The sequence below is a fragment of the Juglans regia genome, chromosome 1, assembly GCF_001411555.2.
Source record: "Juglans regia cultivar Chandler chromosome 1, Walnut 2.0, whole genome shotgun sequence".
Classification (NCBI taxonomy): Eukaryota; Viridiplantae; Streptophyta; class Magnoliopsida; order Fagales; family Juglandaceae; genus Juglans; species Juglans regia.
In genome coordinates this window covers 8925856-8947633 of record NC_049901.1, presented here as the reverse complement: position 1 = coordinate 8947633, position 21778 = coordinate 8925856, and the positions used below count along the sequence as shown (strand labels likewise).

The 21778-nt window shown below is 34.9% G+C and overlaps 4 protein-coding genes across 4 annotated transcripts; 2 read left to right on the top strand and 2 right to left on the bottom strand.

The window, feature by feature from the left end:
* Positions 1 to 15: 15 nt before the first annotated feature.
* Positions 16 to 3641, bottom strand: LOC108998559 (sorbitol dehydrogenase). Its single transcript, XM_018975123.2, has 6 exons — positions 3348 to 3641; positions 3121 to 3188; positions 2798 to 3034; positions 1813 to 2103; positions 1177 to 1364; positions 16 to 643 (listed from the first exon to the last, which is right to left on the bottom strand). Exons 1-6 carry the CDS (start codon positions 3472 to 3474, stop codon positions 451 to 453), a joined length of 1104 nt encoding a protein of 367 aa, XP_018830668.1. The 5' UTR covers positions 3475 to 3641; the 3' UTR covers positions 16 to 450.
* Positions 3642 to 5741: 2100 nt separating this feature from the next.
* Positions 5742 to 8660, top strand: LOC108998560 (L-idonate 5-dehydrogenase-like). The gene is made up of 6 exons (XM_018975124.2): positions 5742 to 5998; positions 6167 to 6234; positions 6364 to 6600; positions 7378 to 7668; positions 7827 to 8014; positions 8300 to 8660. Exons 1-6 carry the CDS (start codon positions 5881 to 5883, stop codon positions 8490 to 8492), a joined length of 1095 nt encoding a protein of 364 aa, XP_018830669.1. The 5' UTR covers positions 5742 to 5880; the 3' UTR covers positions 8493 to 8660.
* A 402-nt stretch (positions 8661 to 9062) lies between these two features.
* Positions 9063 to 11910, bottom strand: LOC108998508 (pentatricopeptide repeat-containing protein At2g22410, mitochondrial-like). Its single transcript, XM_018975068.2, has one exon. The coding sequence runs from the start codon at positions 11815 to 11817 to the stop codon at positions 9958 to 9960; it is 1860 nt and encodes a 619-aa protein (XP_018830613.1). The 5' UTR covers positions 11818 to 11910; the 3' UTR covers positions 9063 to 9957.
* A 9359-nt stretch (positions 11911 to 21269) lies between these two features.
* LOC108998528 lies at positions 21270 to 21593 on the top strand. Its single transcript, XM_018975096.1, has one exon. The coding sequence runs from the start codon at positions 21270 to 21272 to the stop codon at positions 21591 to 21593; it is 324 nt and encodes a 107-aa protein (XP_018830641.1).
* Positions 21594 to 21778: the final 185 nt, after the last annotated feature.

Genomic DNA, 21778 nt, shown 5'->3' with positions numbered 1-21778 from the left:
ACAACATCGTAAACAAGTGCAAAAGGTCTTTTATTTTTTATAAGACAAGGAAACATGACTTGATTAAGTGCAAAAGGTCTATTATGATGATGCAAGGAATTTCAGATGAAATGATAAACGGTTATATCAGAAGAATAACCACCGACTTCAGGCATGCTTCATGCTAGTGGATGATAGAGCTCAGTCCCAGATAGCTAAGCTAAGGTCCGCAACGACTGCAATGGTAAGCCTTAGCCTGGGAGAGATGTCACTAATATCTGAAATTCTGCATCTATATACCACAAGAAGTCTATACAAGCCTCTTTTGAGATAGGTAACCACAAGAAGTTTATACGTAAGCTAGTGTTTTTTTTTTTACCTCTTTTTTAATTATAACGGTAAACTGAGCTCTAAAAACCATTTTTACTATTAGTATCAAGACAATGCTGTTTCAGTAAAGCTTCTCCCACTTCATAGGTTAAACATGACCTTGATGGCATTACCACCTCGAGCACTGGTTTCAAAGGCTTCTTCCACCTCTTTCTGAGAGAACCCAAACCTGTGGGTTATAAGGGGCTTCACGTCGATCTTACCACTCCTTATAAACTCCAGGCAAAGCGGCCATGTGTTCTTATAACGGAAGATGCCAATCACATCAACCTCCCTGCAAAAGACGGAAAACTATTACCGCCAAAGGTTAATAGAAAAGTCCGAAGAGTGAAAAAGAAAACTCACTATACCAAATTCAAATCCCTATACTACCAGCCTAACAGGTTTCCATCTCAAATCAACAGTCCAACAACTTTCTCGAGCTAATTTCCTGACAATGGTATCCAGATTATGTGCTCCTACTTGGGCACATGCAACTCTCCATTCTATATGCACTGAGCAATTAACAGGCCACGCTGAACCCTGAGAGTGGCTTCAAAGGGATTATTATACAAGTGAGGTTTTGAATTCTTGACCATGCGAGATGCTTATCAAGGTCTTCTTCCCACTAATGAAAAAAAGGCAGATATATGCCCTTTGCCTTTTCCTTTGCATCCAATTCTTTTGCTCTCTAATTATAACTTACAATGTCAACCATCAGGCTTTATGATTTTCCCACAAAACCAAGAAAGGAATTCTAGTTGTCACTAACTTTTACAATTCCTCAACCCAATCCAATATATTCAATCATATGATAATATCCAGTACCTCGCAGCAGCTGGTGTGAGTGGGACAGTCATCTCGCTATGACCCATTCCCACGAGGCAAACTTTCCCCCCTGGACAAGTCGCACTCAGTGCTGTTGACATGGTTTTATTGAAGCCTGCACAATCAAAGCTCACATCCACTCTGGTCCCCATTATTTTATGTATTTGTACTACTTCTTCAGCTACATCCTGTAAGATAGTGAAGTTAAAAAATAGAAGTTGTGTCTTGAAGCAACAGCCATTGGAACTTGAAGCTATTTGGAGAAAACAAAGGTAGAAAGAATAGTCAGTCGACAAAAGAATGGATCATAAATCTTCTTGTTGATCCGCTGCAAGAAGTTAACATTTGTTTCAAAAATTAATGTTGCGACTTTAATCAGAGAACTAAGATAGACTGAGGTTAGATTGACAGGTTAAGGAACTTTTTTGGGCTAAGGCTAAAACATAAATATTACCCAAAAAAACTGGAAAAAAGTAGCAAAAATGGAGCAAATTTACAAGATGGAGATATTTGACATTATGTTTACTATCAACATTTTCTCCCACAGCCACTGGAAGGGGTTGGAGGTGGGGATTGAGTACCTTACAAAATTGTGGATTCCTTTTTTTTTTTTTTTTTGAAAAGAAAGACTGAAACCTGAATATTTGTCGAAACTTTTGCAATCCCATCTGCACCAAGCTCTTTTGCAACTGATAAACGGTGGTCATCCACATCCACAATGACAATTCTAGGTGCTCCAAAAGCACGAGCTGCTAGCATCGTAACAAGCCCTATGGGTCCTGCTCCCATGACCAACACATTTGTTTCTGGTCCAACATTTGCTCGTCGACAAGCATGAACACCAACACTTAACGGCTCACACATAGCTCCTTCCTCCAAGCTGACATTGTCCGGCAATTTAAAACATAGGTCTGCAGGATGCACCACCTGCCAGAAGAAAAATGCATAAAAACGGCCTTTCTGCCCAATGAATTTAGTCATCACATTCAATTCTAGGCATCGGATGCCCTGCCACCAGGATTATGGGAGGTATAGTCTACACAACCCAACTTATCAAAACTTAATCCAGCTATCAGCCAAATGAATTCACAATAGTGCTTTCATGTTAATCCCCCTTTTTTCACATAAATAATGTTAATCTTTCTTAAGTTTATGAGTAGTTCACTATTTCTACACAAAAAAAAAAAAAGATGTCAGCACTGTTAAATGAGTACCTTTTGAGCTACTTAAACTCACATTTGTTTTGCCTTTCAAAGCACAAGTAGGATAATGTGATAAGGTCATTATGATCATATGCGGTCCTTGTCCCATGGAAAGGGTGGGGGGCTTGGGTACAGTCCAATTCTTCAGTATATATATGATGGCATGATAGAGCGCTTAAATTTGTTGAACAGAGCCGTAGGATTAAATGGGTAGATAAAATCACGATGAAGTTTCATAATCTTGATTCCTTTTTTAGCCTCTCTCTTGCAGCAAGATTAAGTAATAAACTCAAGGGCTAACTAACCAGAATGCTTTTACAAATGAAGATAAATAGGCATAAAATGTGATTCGTATTGTGCTGGGTGTATGTATGTTAAAGCAGAAGTCTAATATGGTTTGAGACGCTTCAAATTTTGACCTGATTTGCAAGAGAACCATGGACTGGTGGAGTGGCGAAAAACTTCATCTCTGGGCACAGATTGTATCGACCTTCTTTGCAAAGGTTGCAACGCCAGCAACTAATCCCAGGCTCCAGTGCCACGCGGTCGCCAGGCAACAGAGTCTTCACCTCACTCCCAACTTCCTCTATGATCCCGGCACACTCGTGCCCAATTACCATCGGCTCTTTAACTACAAAATCTGCACATCTCATGGTCTGAAAACACAGGGAACATTCAACATGGGTCTGAAAACAACAATTGATGCAGATTAAAGAGGTGGAAGCAACTGAAAAGGGTTTACCTTGAGGTAGTGAACATCACTGCCACAGATACCAACAGCCTTCATCCTAACTCTAACATCATGGGGTCCTAAGAAATATCCAGAAAGAATTAAGCAAAAGAGTCATCAGTGAATTTGCTTAAAAAGGAAAAAAGAAGAAGCGGAAAGCACAACCTCAATAACACTGTTAAAATTGTGACTGTTTACTTGATCCAAGAAAAGCAAAGAAAGACAGATAAAAGTGATACCAGGTGAAGGGAGCTTGAAAGGCTGAATCTTGAGGCTGTTGATGCCAACAAGCCAAACAGCCATGTTCTCTTCTTCACCATCTCTGACTTCCTCAGCACCCCCCTGTGACATCCCTCCCTTACCCATGTGCTCTCTCTCTCTCTCTCTCTTAAAAGCTATGAAAGGTAAGATGTTGAAGGTTCACTTTCTGTTTATTTTTAAGTCTGGAAAAGCAGTGAAGAAGAATGGAGGCGAATCAGATTCAGCCGACGGATAACATTTTTGTTTATAAAAATCTGTATAAAATGTGGGATATTTTTCCGTTGATAGCAATGTTTTAAATACTGTAATGGACGTACCGGTCAATGTACTAGAATAAAATATTTCGGTATTAGTATCGTTTTGAGATAGTATTTCGGAATAATATTTCGAGACAGTCGATATATAAATAAATTATATATATATAAATTATATTCTAAAATAATAGTCTATATATAAATACATATATATATAAATTATAAATAGTCTAATCTGAATTAGAGGTTAAAAAATAAGTTTGTAGTTTGAAAAAATGAAAAAAAAACACAGGCCGAAATTTAGTCCGGTACCAGCCGGTACAGCCGATATTTTAGCTTGTACGGAACAGATATAGTACATGTACCGGTCGGACGGCCGAAACGAAAAATTTCGACCGTACCGGCCAGTACGGTACAAAATTTAAAACACTGGTTGATAGCGCGAATATCCAAAGATAAATATATCAAAAATGCTAAAGACAGTCGCTCCATACAAACTGTGGGTAAATGGCATGACACGTCAGCTGATGTTTATTAAAAAAATAAAAATAAAAATTAGAATAATAAAACTCTATTTTATAAGGAAATGGATTCCTACTGCTTTGATCAAAAGCTTCTATCCATCGATCTCGTCTTCGGCTTGCTTCGTGGTGTTGTTCTTCCCAGATCGTTTACTTGTTTGGTGTTGTAGCTTTCGACTTTCTATCCAACGGCGTAAGAACATTTAAAGAAAGAGAAATGACAAACGGAGGGTAGATTTTAAAGTCTAAAAATATTCATTTGAAGTCTACAAATGACGTCTTGCTAGTTTGAAGCTGAATACCCACACGAAAAAAATGACGGTGTTGAATGGATGAGCATAGATCCACTTGAAGACCACAACACCATGCAAGTAAACGATCTGAGAGGAACAACACCATGAAGCAAGCCGAAGACGAGATCGATGGATACAAAATTTTGACCAAAGCAGCGGGAATCCATTTCCTTACAAAATAGAGTTTTGTTGTTCTGACTTTTGTCTCTTTTTTTTTTTAATAAATATCAGCTGACGTGCCATGCCGTTTACCCACCGTTTGTATGGAGCGACTGTCTTTAGCATTTTTGAATTTTTGTATATTTTTAAGTCTGGAAAAACAATGACAAAGAATGGAGGCGAATCAAATTCGGCCAACGTATAACATTTTTGTTTATGAAAATCTGTATAAAATGTGGGATATTTTTCCATCGATAGCACGAATTGCGAAAGTGAAATCCTTCTTTTGGTTCCTATACTCATCTCAACTCATTTCAACTTATCATTATAACTTTTTCAAATTCTAATACAAAATATAATAAACAATTCAATTTTTTCAAATTCTAAAATAATAATAATATTAAAAAATAATATTCTAATAATATTTTATCATCTCAACTCAGTTCAACATCTAAACACAGCCGAGATGAATTTAATTTTGACTATTTTATTCACATCAAATTTTTATATTGAATTATTCATTTATTCATTATATAATAATAAAATAATATGAGATAGATTTGACTTTGAGTATTTCATTCACATCAAATCCTCACATTGAATTATCTACTTATTCATTATATAATAATAAAATAATATTAATTTTTTTTTAATTTTTAATTTTTTTAATTTTATCATATTTTACCATTCTACAGATTATATGTTAATTAGTAATCATATTTTAATAAAATTATTGGTTAAAAAATCATATTTTCAATAGTTATTTAATGCTAATAACCACAAGATTAAACCCATCTAAAATTCTATATAAATGTCTTCATTACAAATCAAATTTTCTTATATTTTATTAGCTATCCAGAATTTGCATGTTCGGAGCTTTTGCATGTTGTAGTAACTTCTGTTAATTTCATTGTCGTTTGAGAGGCCTTTTAGTGAGTAGTGACCACATTATCATGTAATACCTAAACGTGGGAATATGAGAAAGCAAAATATAGAGGGGGCTGTTTTGGCCAAAAATTCCAAAGTTTTAATGTTTGGGCCAGCATCCAAATGTACATCATAATTTGCATCAATCCAATAAAGTTGGTTTTGCTTTTGCTATTTAGCTCTGGAATTGATCACAGGAGAGCAAAACCTGAATCAAGACTGGTAGAAGGAGAGATTCAATCCAAAAGTTAGGTGGAGACTCATGACATGTTGCCAACGTGCAGAAGCTGAAATGTATACGAGGATAAGGTACGTTCAACTTCAATCAGACAGAGAGAGAGAGAGAGGGAGAGGGAGATGTCAGTGGTTACTGGTGGTGAAGACAAGGAACACAGGAATGGAGAAGAGAATATGGCTGCTTGGCTTCTTGGTATCAAAACCCTTAAAATCCAACCTTATCATCTCCCTGCTCTAGGTAAATGAAATTGTCTCTCCTTGTATTTAATATTTCTCGTCTAGGCAATGCCTTCTCTCGTTTATGTTTCAAAATAAATGATCGGATGAAGTTTCAAACAAGTCATTGTATCGACAATTTTTGAGACAGTCGCTCATGTTGACCATAAACTTCGTGTAACAAATTTAGGGCCCCATGATGTCAAAGTTCAGATAAAAGCACTGGGTATATGTGGAAGTGATGTTCATCACTTCAAGGTAATATATTCCCAGTACCTTGCCAATAAGAAAGAGGATGAGATTGCTTATTAGTAATATTTTTTTCCCCTTTCTTTTTTTTTCTTGTGATCAACTGATGTCTGCTATGACTTGTATGTTTCGTATCAGACGATGAGATGTGCAAACTTTATTGTGAAAAAGCCCATGGTTATAGGACACGAGTGTGCTGGAATCATTGAGGAAGTTGGAAGCCATGTGAAGTCTCTAGCAGTGGGTGACCGTGTAGCATTAGAGCCTGGAATCAGTTGCCGGCGGTGCGACCTCTGCAAAAATGGTCGTTACAATCTCTGCCGAGAGATGAAATTTTTTGGTTCTCCCCCGACTAATGGCTCTCTTGCTAATAAGGTTTCCCATAATGCTTCTCTTCATAACATTATGTTTATTAGTAAAGAATACACTTCATTGGGCTTTGAATCCTTGACTACTTTCCATCCTGTTTTTACAGGGAGGGAAAAAATAAAAAATAGTTCATTGCAACTTTGTTCTTGAAATCGAAATTCACTTGTGAATATAAACAATCTACAGGAATATGCCACTGTTAAGTTATCCAGAGTTTGTTGAAATTTGTCTGCACTATCTTACTGATGTAAAAATCAGGTCATATCAGTGCATTTATATAGGGATTCAATTAAGGAAGATTATGCAATGTGTTATGTTATATATAATCCGCAGTGAGGCATGGTTTATAGAGATTAGCTTCTCTCAGATTTCATAATATGATAACTTCTTAAGGTGGGCATGCATTTTATTAATTTCTTTTGAAGTTTTGATTACTTTGGCCCTATTATAATCCACAAATAAAGATCTTAGTATCCAACTTCTGCCAAAACAACTTTCACCATAGGTTGTTAGTTTGCATATGAGCATATTTATGGCTGGTTTGATTCCCACCCCAAAATCAATGCTCTGGAAATGCGATTTTAAAATGTGAGATACTAAACAGTACAAATTGCTCCCCATTTTGTTAATCATACCACATCCAAACACCATATGTTACCATGTTAGAGATCCTGTTTGTTTTATCAGCGAAATTGGGAATATTTGCAGTATGTTGGATCAAGGAGATGCCAATCAATGTTCTTCATTTTCAGTTATAATTCAAATGCAATTTTCTTGTACCAGGTGGTTCATCCAGCATATTTATGTTTTAAACTACCTGACAATGTGAGTTTGGAGGAAGGCGCTATGTGTGAGCCCCTCAGTGTTGGTATCCATGCTTGTCGTCGTGCAAATATTAGTCCTGAGACAAGTGTATTGATCATGGGAGCAGGACCAATAGGCCTTGTTACACTATTAGCTGCTCGTGCTTTTGGGGCCCCTAGAGTCATCATAGCTGATGTTGATGATATCCGTTTATCTATTGCGAAGAATCTCGGTGCAGATGAGATTATTCAAGTCTCAACGAACATTCAGGTTCCTGATGTTGTTCTTTTCTCTGTCATTTGAACTACTCACCGAATCATTTAAGGACTTGAACATTTTTATTGACATACAGACAATTTTAGAAAAGTTATTTTGTCCTCCAAGTTATTTGTGCTAGTAAATGATCTAACTTGAAGATCATTTCTCAGGATGTAGGTGAAGAAGTAGTAAAGATACAAAATGCCATGGGCTCTGGTATTGATGTCAGCTTTGATTGTGTTGGTTTTGATAAAACCATGTCAACTGCCTTGAATGCCACCAGCTCAGGCGGCAAAGTTTGCCTTATTGGATTGGCTAAGAGCGAGATGACTGCCCCTCTTATCCCAGCGGCAGCAAGGTAGGTCTACTTCAATGGCAAAGCAAATGACTTCCTTATATTTTCCGTCCATTCCTGAACACCCCTTTTCGATCCTAGATTCCTACACTATACGTAATAGCAAGCCAGCAGTACAATCATAATGGTTTCATCCTCCAATGGCTTGACTATGAGCATTTCCGTGTGCGTGTTTGTTATGTTGTGTGTTTACGAGCAGAAATTTGATGTCATTCTTAAATTCTCAGTTTTTCCCTTTGAAACTTTGATCTCATACAATTGATTATTTCCAATTGTTGTGGCTGGCAGGGAGGTTGATGTGATTGGCATATTCCGATATAGGAATACATGGCCACTCTGCATTGAGTTTTTGAAGTCTGGTAAGATAGATGTAAAGCCATTGATAACTCACAGGTTCGGCTTCTCGCAGCAGGAGGTAGAAGATGCCTTTGAAACAAGTGCTCGTGGAGGTACTGCTATTAAAGTTATGTTTAATCTGTAGGAAAAGGTCGCATGATGCATCTGATGAGACCGAACTTTGTCGCTTCTTTCTTTGTTTTGTTCCATCTAGTACTATAGCCTGAGTATCCAATTGCTTGCCATTAACTACCAAGTAAATGTAAGTGAAAGATTTATGGAGGATCAGAATAGATATGCCCACTTGCTTGCACACTGGTCAGCATCCAATCTCACATTTGGATGTATACCGCAAATCCTTCTTCCATCATGTATGCCTAGAGTTTGATAGTGGAAAAATCTGTCAGTTGTAAAATATTAAATTTAATAATATAAGTTTATTAATTAAAGAAAAAAAAACTACTAAGTAAATGTTCCGCCTTTCTTTCTGCTTACTTTTTTAAATTCCATTTTCTTCTTTTGGGTTACTGTTCTTTGCAAAACGATAAAGACAGTGTAGTTCAGTATTTAACAAGGACTAATTGAACTGTTGAAGACATTGTGCACCTTGGTCCATATCAGGAAACCTATTTCAAGCAATTCTGGTGGACATCCGATGGAATTATGAACTTTTAGAAGAAGAAAGGTATTATAGCCAAAAGTAATGTGAAAAATAGACGAACCTCCACGACTAATCAATTTCCCCAGCGATAATAGAAATGCAATGAAGAATTCTCTGTTTTCTTTACAAATTCTTTCCCTACTTTTAACAACATGGGAAATAAGTCTTCCAAGGTTTCCTCAAGAAACAATGATCTCAACCCTTACTATTTACATGAGATTACTAATCAATTTGTAGCAATCAGCGACTAGATAAGAAGTGTAGCCAGCTTCTGTCACCTCCCCAACCAAAGTTTGTTTTTCTCTCATAGGACTGAGAACTTCTGGTTGGACTCCTTGGTTGTGATACCTTTCTTCACGTGAAAAAGGTTCTCCCATATGCTCTTCAATAAAAATACAATCGAATGGAGATTTTGTGTCTGGAAGTTTAGCGGGTTAAATTATGAGGCAGAGGTCCAGCGTGAGGTCTTTCATCTCCAGGAGCACTCCTACCTAGCCTAGTTCCTCTTATCACCAATGCTCCCTTTTTCACAGCTTACCAAGGTCGAATTTTGTCCCCAAATATTACTTATTACCGAGAGAGAGCATACTTAAAGAATTTGCCTCCTGACACATTGTCAAATACTGGAACCCCATCAAGCCTTCCCAACATCATCAAAGCTATGACCAATCATAGGACTAAGCCATTTTTCAGTTTGTGATGGGCACCTCTTGCAGAATTTGTCCTCTCAGAACGCAAAATATTGAACTCCATTGGTTCCCTCGCCAAAATCATTTTCAATACCAACATGGCATCGCAGCTTACAAGCTAATAAAAAGTATAACATCTTGGTTCCGATACACACCAGATTGATAAGAGGGTAAGGTCCATACCTTCAAATAGTACTCATATTCATTCCGTTTTACCGAAACTAACAATTCAATGAATTGTTCTGTCAGAGTACCAAGTTTTACATGTCTTGCTTGATGGATTCCTTCTTTAAGATTGGGTAAGGCACGGATTGAGAGTTGTACAATGTTGTGTCATTAACTTCAATGGAACTACAACCAAAAGGCTTCTGCACATTGCTTTCCTCCATTAACTCTCTCATTTTTATTGCATCATCCCATCTATCTGAACCAGCATAAGTATGTGAAGAAAGAACATAATTCCCACCATTATACGGATCTAATTCCAGGAGTTTGTTTTTAGCAATCTCACCTAGGACCACATTTCCATGAAGTTTACAAGCACTTAAGAATATCCTCCATACCACAACATCAGGAACTAATGGCATTCTATTTATGAATTCATATGCCCTGTCCAGATTGCCAGAGCGGCTCAGGAGATCCACTACGCAACCATAATGTTTCATTTCTGGAATTAACCCGTGAACTTTTTCCATACTTTGAAAATAGTAGAAGCCTTTATCCACCAATCCAGCATGAGCACAAGCTAGTAAAATCCCAACAAAGGCTCCATGAGTTGGCCGAACACCTTCTCTTAACATTTGTGAGAAGAGCTCAAGTGCAGAATCTGCAAAACCATTCACGGCAAGACCTGAAATTACTGAAGTCCATGAGACAGAGTCCTTTGTTTTCATCTCTCGGAATACCTCTAGTGCCTTCTCAATCACCCCGCATTTGCAATACATATCTATCAACGAGTTTCCCACATAAACATCTGCTTTTATACCATGCTTACGTATGTAGTCATGAACTGCCTTGCCAACATCAAGCGATCCTAGGTGGGCACAAGCAGAAAGCACGCTAGCTACTGTTATTTCATCGGGTTTCACCTCTGCTGCCATCATTTCTTTAAATAGCCTCACCGCCTCAGCAAACTGGTTAGCTTGAGAGTAACCCGTGATCATAGAAGTCCAAGAGATCACATCCTTTTTGGGCATCTCATCAAAAAGCTTCTGCGCAGCAACTACGTTCCCGGCTTTCGCATACCCCTTTATCATGGCATTCCAAGAAACTATATTCCTCTCATGCATCCTATCAAATACGCCCCGCGCCAGATCCGCTAAACCCCGCCGTCCATACATATCTATCATGGTAGTCCCCAAGTAAACATCAATCGCAACCTGATTATCCTCAATATACTTAACCATTGAGTCTGCTGTTTCCCACTCACCCAAAAAACTACATGCTAAAATAATTTTCACCATTGTTACTGAATCGGCCTTCACGTTTGCCACCAGCATTGCTTTAAAAAGATCCAAGACTTCCTTAAAATTATTGCACCGACTATACCCACATATCAAAGAGTTCCAAGAAACCAAATCTCTTTCGCCCATTTTATCAAAAGCCCTCCTTGCGAAACCCAACTCGCCACAAGCGGCATACATGTGAATTAAAGCATTGGAAACAAAAACATGCGATTCAAACCCAAGTTTCCAAGCATGAACATGAACCTTCTGGCCCTGTACAATATCAGGGACCCTAGCACAAGCCTTGCAGACAAATATTAGAGTTAAATGATTCCCCGCTTGTCCTTGCTGGTACATACGGTGGTAAAAACAAATCGCTTCACTAGGTTGGTCACTCAGTGACAAACCACGGATCATATGGTTCCAGATTGTCAATGTGGGACGCTCAATTTGGTCGAAAACAAAGTGGGCTTTGGGTAGAGCTGGTTGAGATAGTGTATAGAACTTGATAACCTCAGATATGGAAGACGGGTCAGTGTAAAGTCGGGCTCGGATGAGTTGGGCGTGAAGCTCTTTGATGGGGTTGAGGGAGGTGGGTCTATTGGTTACTTGCTCTGATTTTTGGTTCGCCGTGTAGGTGCTGAATCGGCGGCAAATGGATCTTGCGATTTTCATGAGGATTGAGCAGCAGCGCTGATCCCTCTCTCAACTCTTGGGATGATGATATATGCATGAATGCGAAGTTGCTCGTATAAGAGACACTGCACAATTCATTTAGCGTTACAGTAAACTGTCTAATGGAATTCAATTATGATATCTATGTCCAAATAATTTCCTTTTTACTGAACATATAATTCTAAAATATGTCATATGGTAATTAATTTGAGAAATATTATAAAGAAATCTTACATCACACAGTTATACCTAATCAATATATAATTTATCATTTTTATCTTTTTATTTAAACACACATAGAAGTATAAAAAACTCGATAAACCAATTGAACCAGACCGAACACTTGTAATCGGTCCGGTTTGGAACTGATTCTTAAGAACCGAAGCAGTTCTGAACCTATCTGGTACCAGTTTTCATATTTTGAAAATCAGTTTTAACTGGTTGATATATATATTTTTAATATTTTATATTATATATATATTACTTATATAATTATTTATATTATATTGTATATATTATATGCTAAATTGCTAATGAATATAACATGAAACTTTAATCTTATTATTCATGTTTATTAATCTTATAACATAAAATTAATATAAAATTTGACATAACAAAAAATTAATCTTAAAATTTTAACATAACATTTTATATAACATAAAATTAATCTCACTAGTTATACTATGCTAAGCTAATCTCGTTAATGGCCTCTCTTATGTCAAGATTCTGGTGGAGTCACAAACACAATGACAGGAAAATCCAATGGAGGAAATGGTCCAAGTTGGGAGAGTCCAAAACAAGGGATGGATTGGGATTTAGAAACATAGTCTTTTAACAAAGCTCTATTAGCAAAACAACTTTGGAGATTGCTGCAACATCCTGACTCTCTAGTCTCACAAATCATGAAGAACACAAATACTTTAAAGATGGGAAGTTACTGGAAGCAAACATTAGGCCTCGACCTTCTTTCATTTGAAGGAGCATTAGGTTAATCAAAGAAGAATTGTTTTGGAGGGTAGGTAATGGATCAAACATTAGAATTTGGGGGGATAAATGGATTCCCTCTCCAGGAACTTACACAATACAGTCTCATACCACTATTTTGGACAAAGAGGCTAAAGTAAGAGCATTAGTGGACGAAGACACAGGTGATCGGAATATCAGTCTAATTAATCAGATCTTTAACCAGAGAGAAGCCGAGACAGTCTGTAGCAGGCTAGGTGCTAAAGATAAGATGGTTGGAGGCCCTCAAAAGATGGAATTTTCAAGGTGAAAACTGCCTATCATCTTGAATTGGACAGAATCAGGAAATCACAAGGAGAGACCTTAACATGAGCATCCGAGGAGACAACATGGAAAATTTTGTAGAAACTTAGAATACCTGGATCTGTGAAACACTTCCTCTAGAAAGCTTGTCATGACTTACTCCCCACAAGACTAAACTTGTTTAAAAGGAAGGTGGTTGAAGGGCCTTGGTTTCCCATTTGTGAAAGGGAAGAGGAATCATCTATCCATGCCCTTTGGTCTTGCACTGCTGCTAGTGATGTATGGGGAGAAGAATACAGTCCTCTAAAAAATGGTCGAATCCAGATACCAATGTCTGGGAATTATGGCAAAGATTGATTGAAAATATGAAGCCTGAAAAGATAGAGTGTGTAGCTATCATTATGAGAAATCTTTGGACCAGAAGGAATGCTTTCATTTTTTACAAGAAGTTCGATAGGCTAGAGTTGATTGTTCAGAAAACCCTCAAGAACTTGGATGACTATCAGTCTGCACACAAACCAGCTAACATAAACAATCTCAATCAGACTGCTGGAGTAAAGAGGGAGCTAAGGAAATGGAAAAAACCATATGAGTACCATATGAAGGTTAATTGAGATGCTGTTGAGGATGCCAAGGATAAGATCACAGGTCTAGGAGTGATTATTAGAGACTCTGCAGGTGATGTTCAAGCTTCCATGTGCTGCAACATTAATACCACCCTACAACCTGTAATTGCTGAGGCAATGGCGTTAAGAAGATCTATGAATATATGTTCTGATTTAGGCTTCTCGAAGGCTATCTTTGAAGGAGACTACGAGGAGATTGTTAAGGCTACAAATACCCACCAGGACAGCTGGGCGGAAGTTAGTCCTCTGATTCATGATACAAAAAGAATGTTGAATAACATATTGGGTTGGAAGGTTTCTTCAACTATCAGGAATCAAATTTGGCTGCACACAACTTGGTCAAAGTTTCTGTTTCTTTGCTAGAGGAGCACATCTGGATGGAGGACTATCCTGTTCTGATCATGAATGTGGTTTTGAAAGATAATTTTTGTATTGATTGATGATTATTTTTCTAATGAAAAGCAGTGATAGTTGGCTCTAAAAAGATTTAATCTCATTAATAACGAATAAATCTCACTAATAAGCTAAGATACTATTTATACTATATTAGTATAATTAGACACTAATGATTTAGTAATTGTTAATAATAAATACTAAATTTCGATTTCAGTGATGAATCGGTCTGTATAGTCTCTTAACTTTCCAAAATCGGTATATACCAGTTTAATTCCAAAATTTATCCAAGATTGGACTGAACCAGACCGGTTACACCTCTATACACATATTTAAGCATTAATATAAAATGACAAAAATGATAAATCACATGTTAATTAGGTGGATGTATGTGGTATACAGCTTTCATTTAAAATTTCTTCTACATGTTGACATATGTCCAATGGTATAGTGGTACACTATAATATAACTAAAAAAGTTGCGGATTTGAATTTTAATCTAAAAATGATAATTGCTTATGTAACTAAAGAAAAAACATTATAAATTTGAAAATAATTGTGGAGATTTAAATAAAAAACAATAAACGTGATAAGAGTACCTTTAAAAGTTGAGAGGATCCACATCTAATGTAATTAGGTCTAGAGATTGGGTTAAGCTCAAAACCAGCTATATCTTTTTGGGCTGAAAAGGCCTAACACGAGTGTGGTTATTTTTGGGCGAACCACCTATGGTTCGCTGTTGGTAATTCGGCCTTTTTCTTCACAAATCAGAGTCCAGAATAGCCATGAATATGGGGCAGTTGCCAGGTCGATTTTGATATGAATGGCAAGCTTTCCTTGTAGATCCTCTCTGTGGGCCGAGGTTTGGACCTTGGACTTCTGATAGATTTCATGCTATATACTATTCGTTAATCTATCATTTTATATTAATTTTTAATTTTTTTTAAAAAAATAAGGAATTTAATAATTAATGACTAACAATAAAAATGAGATGATGATAAAGCTATTAACATTTTCTTTTCAAAATTATTGATCTTAGTTGGCAGGTTAACAAAAATTTAAAGATATATATTGTTACATTGGGAGTCATTTTCGTCATTGTTTAGAAAAGAAATGGTATCCTCAATTTTATTGATAACACTATCTTATTGATGAGGAATATTGTGTACAAATAGGAAAAAAATCTTGAAGGTTATATAAATTTCAAAGCCAAATTTTTTTATAAAAACTCTGCTGTAATGCCTCAATAAAAGGCTCAAACCACATGGTCTATATTCTAAAAGGATTAGTCAATAATATAATTAAAGCATTGTTAAAACCTTATAAAAAGTAAGAATTTTTCCTTTTCAAACAATGTGAGATCTCATTCACCACCTACCATTACCTTTATCATATGGGATATCACAATCTCCTTCCCTTAAATTTCCTACGTCCTCATCGGGTCTATCCATTGTATGTGCACGACTCAAGTTCTAAATTTCTGGTTGGAATAGACTCTTTATAAAATTGTAAAAGAAAGTTAATGTTCCATTTTGTTTCTTTATAAAATTGTCTTGTACCCTCCGAATATGTTGAGATTTGAATATCTTAAAAGGTGGCACTATAGCCACCGTTGCTAGCTCCAGCTACCACTAGTTATTATGGTTTTTTTTTTTTACTTTTTTTTTTTAACACTTTTAAATATATATATATATATATATATTTAAAAAAAAGTCACAACATCATTTACAACCAATTCCTTAATCATAAGGTAAAAAAAAAAATTACCAGCAAAAGTTGAGAGCAGTGGGATTAGCATTATTCTATCTTAAAACACGAAAAATTAATAATTTAGATATTTATTATTTAATTATATTTGTGAGTTAGCTAGCTAGTTAGCCTTTTGTATAAAGAAAAGAATAATAATAATTTCAAAATTGCAAAAAACTAATGAACAAAATTTTCCATTATGCACAAATCCAGAAAATTAAAAGCAAGAGGTCGAAATTAATCTGTAGACTTTCTAAATAAAGAACTACTTTATTTCCTCTCCACTTCTTTTATTCCATCCCCATCGATCTACGACCTCTCACTGCATATGATCCCCTCCCCCTCAAGTTTCAACTTTCAACCAGAGCATTAAAACATGTACTTTTTCTTCAAGCTAGCTTATTGATCAGAGCTAGTGTTAGATGGTAAAATATTAAAATGGCAATTCGTAATGTAGAGCACTAGCTAGATTGAATTAAATTAAAAGGGTGATTAAAGAGTACTGCTGCATAACATTTTGACTTTATCAAATCCGGTTTTAAATAGTTTGGTTGATAATTATTACTTTTGGTGGCTTTAATTAATGTACCACACTTTAATATATACTTGGCAAGTTTTATTATGAGTAATCGATCGGACTTCTACGAATCTATTATAAGAAAATTATTTATTTGTGGTCAGTTAATTCTAACGAAATAACTATTTACAGTTAAAATGAATCTATTTTAATCACAAATAATCTTTTCACCGTAATTAAATGGCCACAAAAATCTATTTTTCTTGTAGTAATTAAATAAACCAACCGTATCTATATTAATTAGGTCTATTACTATATATTTAATTAAAAACAATTATATTCTTAAACCGATCACACATGATAAAATATTTAACATGACATAATTTGATTTAAAAATTTAATTTTTAAACCCAAATCATTCAGATAAGATATTACATTTAAGTTATGTGAATAATGTGATTTAGACATTAGCTTGATAATAGAATAACTCTTTAATTAATTATGATGGTATGCTACTTCATAGAATTTAACAAACAATTAGGCAGTGCTAGTGCTAGTTTTTTTTTTTTGGCAAAATATATGTGTACTGCTTTCGCGTCTCTCAAAACAAAGATTACAAAATCTGATTAGATAGTATTGAAAGTGCAATATGGAGGTTTGTATGGTGGGTTAAATTGAGATTAGATTAGAGGAAAGTAGAAAAAAATATTATAGAATATAATTTTTATTTTAAAATTTGAAAAAATTAAATTATTTATTAAATTTTATTTAAAAATTTATAATAATTAGATAAGATAAGATAAGATGAGTTAAAATAATTTTGGTCCCAAATTCTCACACGTACGCACGTGAGAATGGCTTGGTCAGCTCGCTGGTCCCACACCTACGCACCCGAAAAGTCTCAAAGTCTACCGGTACTTGTCCCGTGCATGCTTAGCCTAAAAATTCAACAAAAATAAGGAATAATGTTAGGCATAGATTCTAAATTTATCAGTGGGGGTGTTGGTTGATTATAAGTTTATGGCGTGAAATTCACGCAATTTGCCTATACTTCGATTCCCCCACGCACAAATATTGCCACTTCAACATAATCTTCTCTTAGTACTGTTTATCAGGCTTTTGAACCGGGTATTTGGGTATTATATCCGGTCTGAATTATGATTTGGGCCGGAATTTAGATGAATTCAGATTTTTTTAAATTCAAAAATTCATGTTCCGGTCTTTACGCGATTTTTTTTTTCAAAAGTTTATATGATATTAATTTTTTTTCAAGAAAAAATAGTGTTGAAAAGATTTTTTTTTTAGTATAAAAGCTAGGGGTGATATTCGACCAATTCGGTCCGGACCGGACCGGACCGAGAATGGTACCGGTCGGTCTCGGTCCGAATTTTATAGGACCAACTTAATTCGGTCCGGTCCACGGTCTATGGGTTTTTCGGACCGGACCGGACCGAATTAAAATTGAAAAAAAAATATATATTAATTATATAATTCTCATTTAACATATCACTAACTCACCATTAAATAATTATTAACTAATAGTCTAATACTAATATTTATAATTTTATACTAATATTAATATTTATACTAATAGTCTAGACTTTACTTCTAGTCTTCTATACTCTAATATGGTATATAAAAAAAAAAATACTAATAGTCTAATATAGAGTAAGAGTCTATGACTATAGTTATAGTTATACTAATATTATAATATAGTTATAACTTATACTAATCATGGATTCATGGTTCATAATAACTAATCACTATAAGCCTATAGTATTAATGTATTATTATATAATATATAGTATTAGTATTACTATATCATTATAATATAAATATTATAATATAGTTATAACTTGTACTAATTACTAAATCACTATAACTAATATTAGTATATTACTATTTACTAATAGTCTAATACTAATAATATTATATAGTTATAACTTATACTAATCAAGTAATCATGGATTCATGATTCATAGTAACTAATCACTATAAGTCTATAGTATTAATGTATTATTATATAATATATAGTATTAGTATCACTATATCATTATAATATATATTACTTTTACTATTAGTAATTTAGTATTGATATAGTCAATAGTTATTTGGTATAATATAAATATTATATAATATATTATACTAAGTAGTAAGTACCAACTATATAACTATTATAAGTTATAATAACTTTACTCATATAAGAGTTATAGTATAATAGTATTAATAATTTAATAGCATATTATAAAAGTTATAGTATTATAGCATAATATTTGTATAATAGTATAGTATTAATATCACTAAAAGTTATAAGTTATAACTATATATACCTACTAGGCTAATAGCATAATATTTGGGTTTTTTTAGTTTTTTATATAGAATAGTTTTTTTTTTTTTTTTATCATTGTATTTTTCAAGATCAAGCTTTTTTTAGTAGTTTTAGCTAAAAAAAATGTACAAAATTTGAAGTGGGCCGAAAAAAATTGAAATTGGGCAAAAAAAAAATCAGATTTAGATGGGCTGAATGGCCCATTTTAGACATGTCTAGACCGACTGGACCGACCCTAGACCGGACCGGACCGAAATGGACCGGACCGGACCGGTCCTATATGTGACTCGGTCCGGTCTAGGGTGGACAATTCTTGGACCGAATAGGTCCGGTCCGGTCCATAAAATGGCCCAAGACCGGACCGGACCGGACCGAACTCACCCCTAATAAAAGCCTATATTTTATTACAATTTTTTCAAGAAAAAATATTGAAAAGCATACTTTTTTTTATATATATCTAAAAGGCTATATTTTATTAAAGTTTTTTCAGAAACTCATGTTAAAAAACATAATACTAATGCATTGAAAATTGTCCATAACAACAAAAAAAATATATCAAAATTAAGTAAAAAATAGTTAAAACTATATACAACTAATTAACTTTTTAACTAAATGTACGTAAAACAAAAAAAAATTCAATATTCATAATGTAAAATGCACGATACAATCCACTGTATATTACATTGTTTAATATTTATACACAAACTAAATTAACTTAAGGTCTTGTTGGGTTGTTGTGGTGGTGAAGAGGCCGATCAAGTCCCATTGGTAGTTCTGTGATCACCAACTATATATAATGTCGTTGCTCTTTATTTTGATGTAGACATGCAACTTGAAAAACACAAGTAAAGCCTTACGTGCAGCACAAACCAGCATAAATTAATTGTAGACAACTTGAAAATTAAACACAAGCATCAGTAGAGTAAACCACAACTAAAAGCTAGCATCGGGACACAAATTAATCATGAAGGCAAGATCAACACAAATCAGATCAACTGCATACAGCTTGAAGAATTATATATCATTTATCTGTATATAATATATATATATATATATATATATAGTTGGAGGTTAGTGGGGGTGCTGGTTGATTATAAGTTTATATATGGTTGTATATAGTACAACTACTGGTGATTATAATTAAGTTTATTATATATTGCGTGAAAGAATGGCGTGGCCACCAATATTGATCTTTCACGCAATTTGCCCATGCATGCTTCCATTCGATCCCCCACGCACAAATATTACCACTTCCACATAATTTCCACCTTAGTACTCTTTCTTTCTCTTTCACCAATTTTCTTCATTAAACCTGTCTTTTCGAAACTCCTAGCTCCACATTTTGTTGATGTACCTAAAAGCCCCTACTCTTCATATATTAAAAAAAAAATCCCGAAAATATATTTACTCTGATCTATAATATATATATATATATATATATATATATATTAACCAGTGATTTATCAATCAAAGGCTAATTATATATATAGCTGTTGTTTTTAGTATTCCAAAGGAAAAAACAAGATACGAATTAAAAAAAGAAAAGAAAAAGAAACGTCTAATTAAATTGCATAGGAAAGGCTAGAATATTATATATATGTATATATAAGTAGGTTTGATGACAATTTCAGGACTATTGGAAACTTATTCGCAGGCCAGATCATGTCGAAGCTAATTAAGATATATTATCTATCATGATATTAATTAATTAATAGATAGAGTCATGCATGCGTACGTTTGACATGCAAATCAAGCAATTTTCTACCAATTAAGAATAATTCTATTTTGATAAGTATTAATTCTAGATGATCTACGTCGATCGTCATCACAATAATCAACTAATTCTGGCCAATTAATAATTATATTAAGACTCATTCATATACGGACGTACATGACCTGCGCGCCCATATATATATTTCAGCTTTATCCAATATTATATGGTTGATTATTATATATGCAGATATATATATAATAAATTAAAGCTTTCCCTCATATATACGATATGTTCACCTAACACGCCAACAACTAATTCATTATTTATGGATCAAAATCAACCTTGAATATGAATTAACATCTTAGGCGGAACTTTTCTGCTGATTTAGCTAATAGACAAACCCCACATGTCGATCGAAAATCTAGTACTCCAACTGTCTACGAGTTTTTCAATTCTTTCCAAAGAATAAAACCTAATCTATTATTAGGGTCCTTTTCAGTAAATACACGAGTGCGAAAGTGATTCAACGTTCATGTGTAGCGAAGGTGATTCAACATTCATGTTACACTTCAAACACTAGTCAGGTCTAAGCAGTTGAACCCAACTTCCTCCCAATGCAAATCATCAAGACTCCTCTCTCTCTCTCTCTCTCTCTCTCTCTCTCTCTCTCTCTGATTTGTATATAAATATATATTATATTGTGACATATACGTAGATGATCAGGACGTACACTCCTTTCCATAAATATATGTGTATATATAATATTGTCAAAACCTGAAAAAACGTATAGTGTTTCATCAAAAGCTAGCCATTTCTTTCTCCTATCATCTGCCTGGATTCCTCTCCTGCAACGAAAACCATGAGGGAGCCCTCGACAACCGTAGCCGATACCGCATCATGGTATTGTGCGATAATCTTATTAGGTTTAGTCTTGTTTGCCACCGTGAGGGAGAGTTCACTCGCAGATGCAGCAGCACTGAGACGTAACCAGCTAGTGGACAAGCCGTGTGACGAGATTTATGTGGTCAGAGAGGGCGAGACTCTCCACACCATCAGCGAGAAGTGCGACGACCCTTTCATCGTTGAGCGCAACCCTCATATCCATGATCCCGATGACGTCTTTCCCGGACTGGTCATCAAGATCATCTCTCCCTCAAACTCGAGGAAGTTATTGAGGCAGTGATCTATATGAAATTAGTATTAATTTGTTTTTTCCTTTCCCTTTTCCATGAATACCTAGCATATATGTAACATATCATGGAGAATGTGGGTTCTCATGGCTAGGAAGTGGAAACACCATATCTGTTTTTGTATTTTTTAAGAGTAAACTTTTTTTGGGTGAAGTTTATGTTAAAATGGGTGGCAAGT

Excerpts from the sequence above, each read along its gene's own strand:
- LOC108998559 (XM_018975123.2), bottom strand. The coding sequence starts at position 3,474 with ATGGGTAAGGGAGGGATGTCACAGGGGGGTGCTGAGGAAGTCAGAGAT. Across the intron at positions 1,365-1,812 it reads AAGTTTCGACAAATATTCAG|GATGTAGCTGAAGAAGTAGT; the intron begins GTTTCAGTCTTT and ends ACTATCTTACAG. Across the intron at positions 644-1,176 it reads CTCACACCAGCTGCTGCGAG|GGAGGTTGATGTGATTGGCA; the intron begins GTACTGGATATT and ends CGTCTTTTGCAG.
- LOC108998560 (XM_018975124.2), top strand. The coding sequence starts at position 5,881 with ATGTCAGTGGTTACTGGTGGTGAAGACAAGGAACACAGGAATGGAGAA. Across the intron at positions 5,999-6,166 it reads TTATCATCTCCCTGCTCTAG|GGCCCCATGATGTCAAAGTT; the intron begins GTAAATGAAATT and ends TAACAAATTTAG. Across the intron at positions 6,601-7,377 it reads ATGGCTCTCTTGCTAATAAG|GTGGTTCATCCAGCATATTT; the intron begins GTTTCCCATAAT and ends TTCTTGTACCAG.
- LOC108998508 (XM_018975068.2), bottom strand. The coding sequence starts at position 11,817 with ATGAAAATCGCAAGATCCATTTGCCGCCGATTCAGCACCTACACGGCG.
- LOC108998528 (XM_018975096.1), top strand. The coding sequence starts at position 21,270 with ATGAGGGAGCCCTCGACAACCGTAGCCGATACCGCATCATGGTATTGT.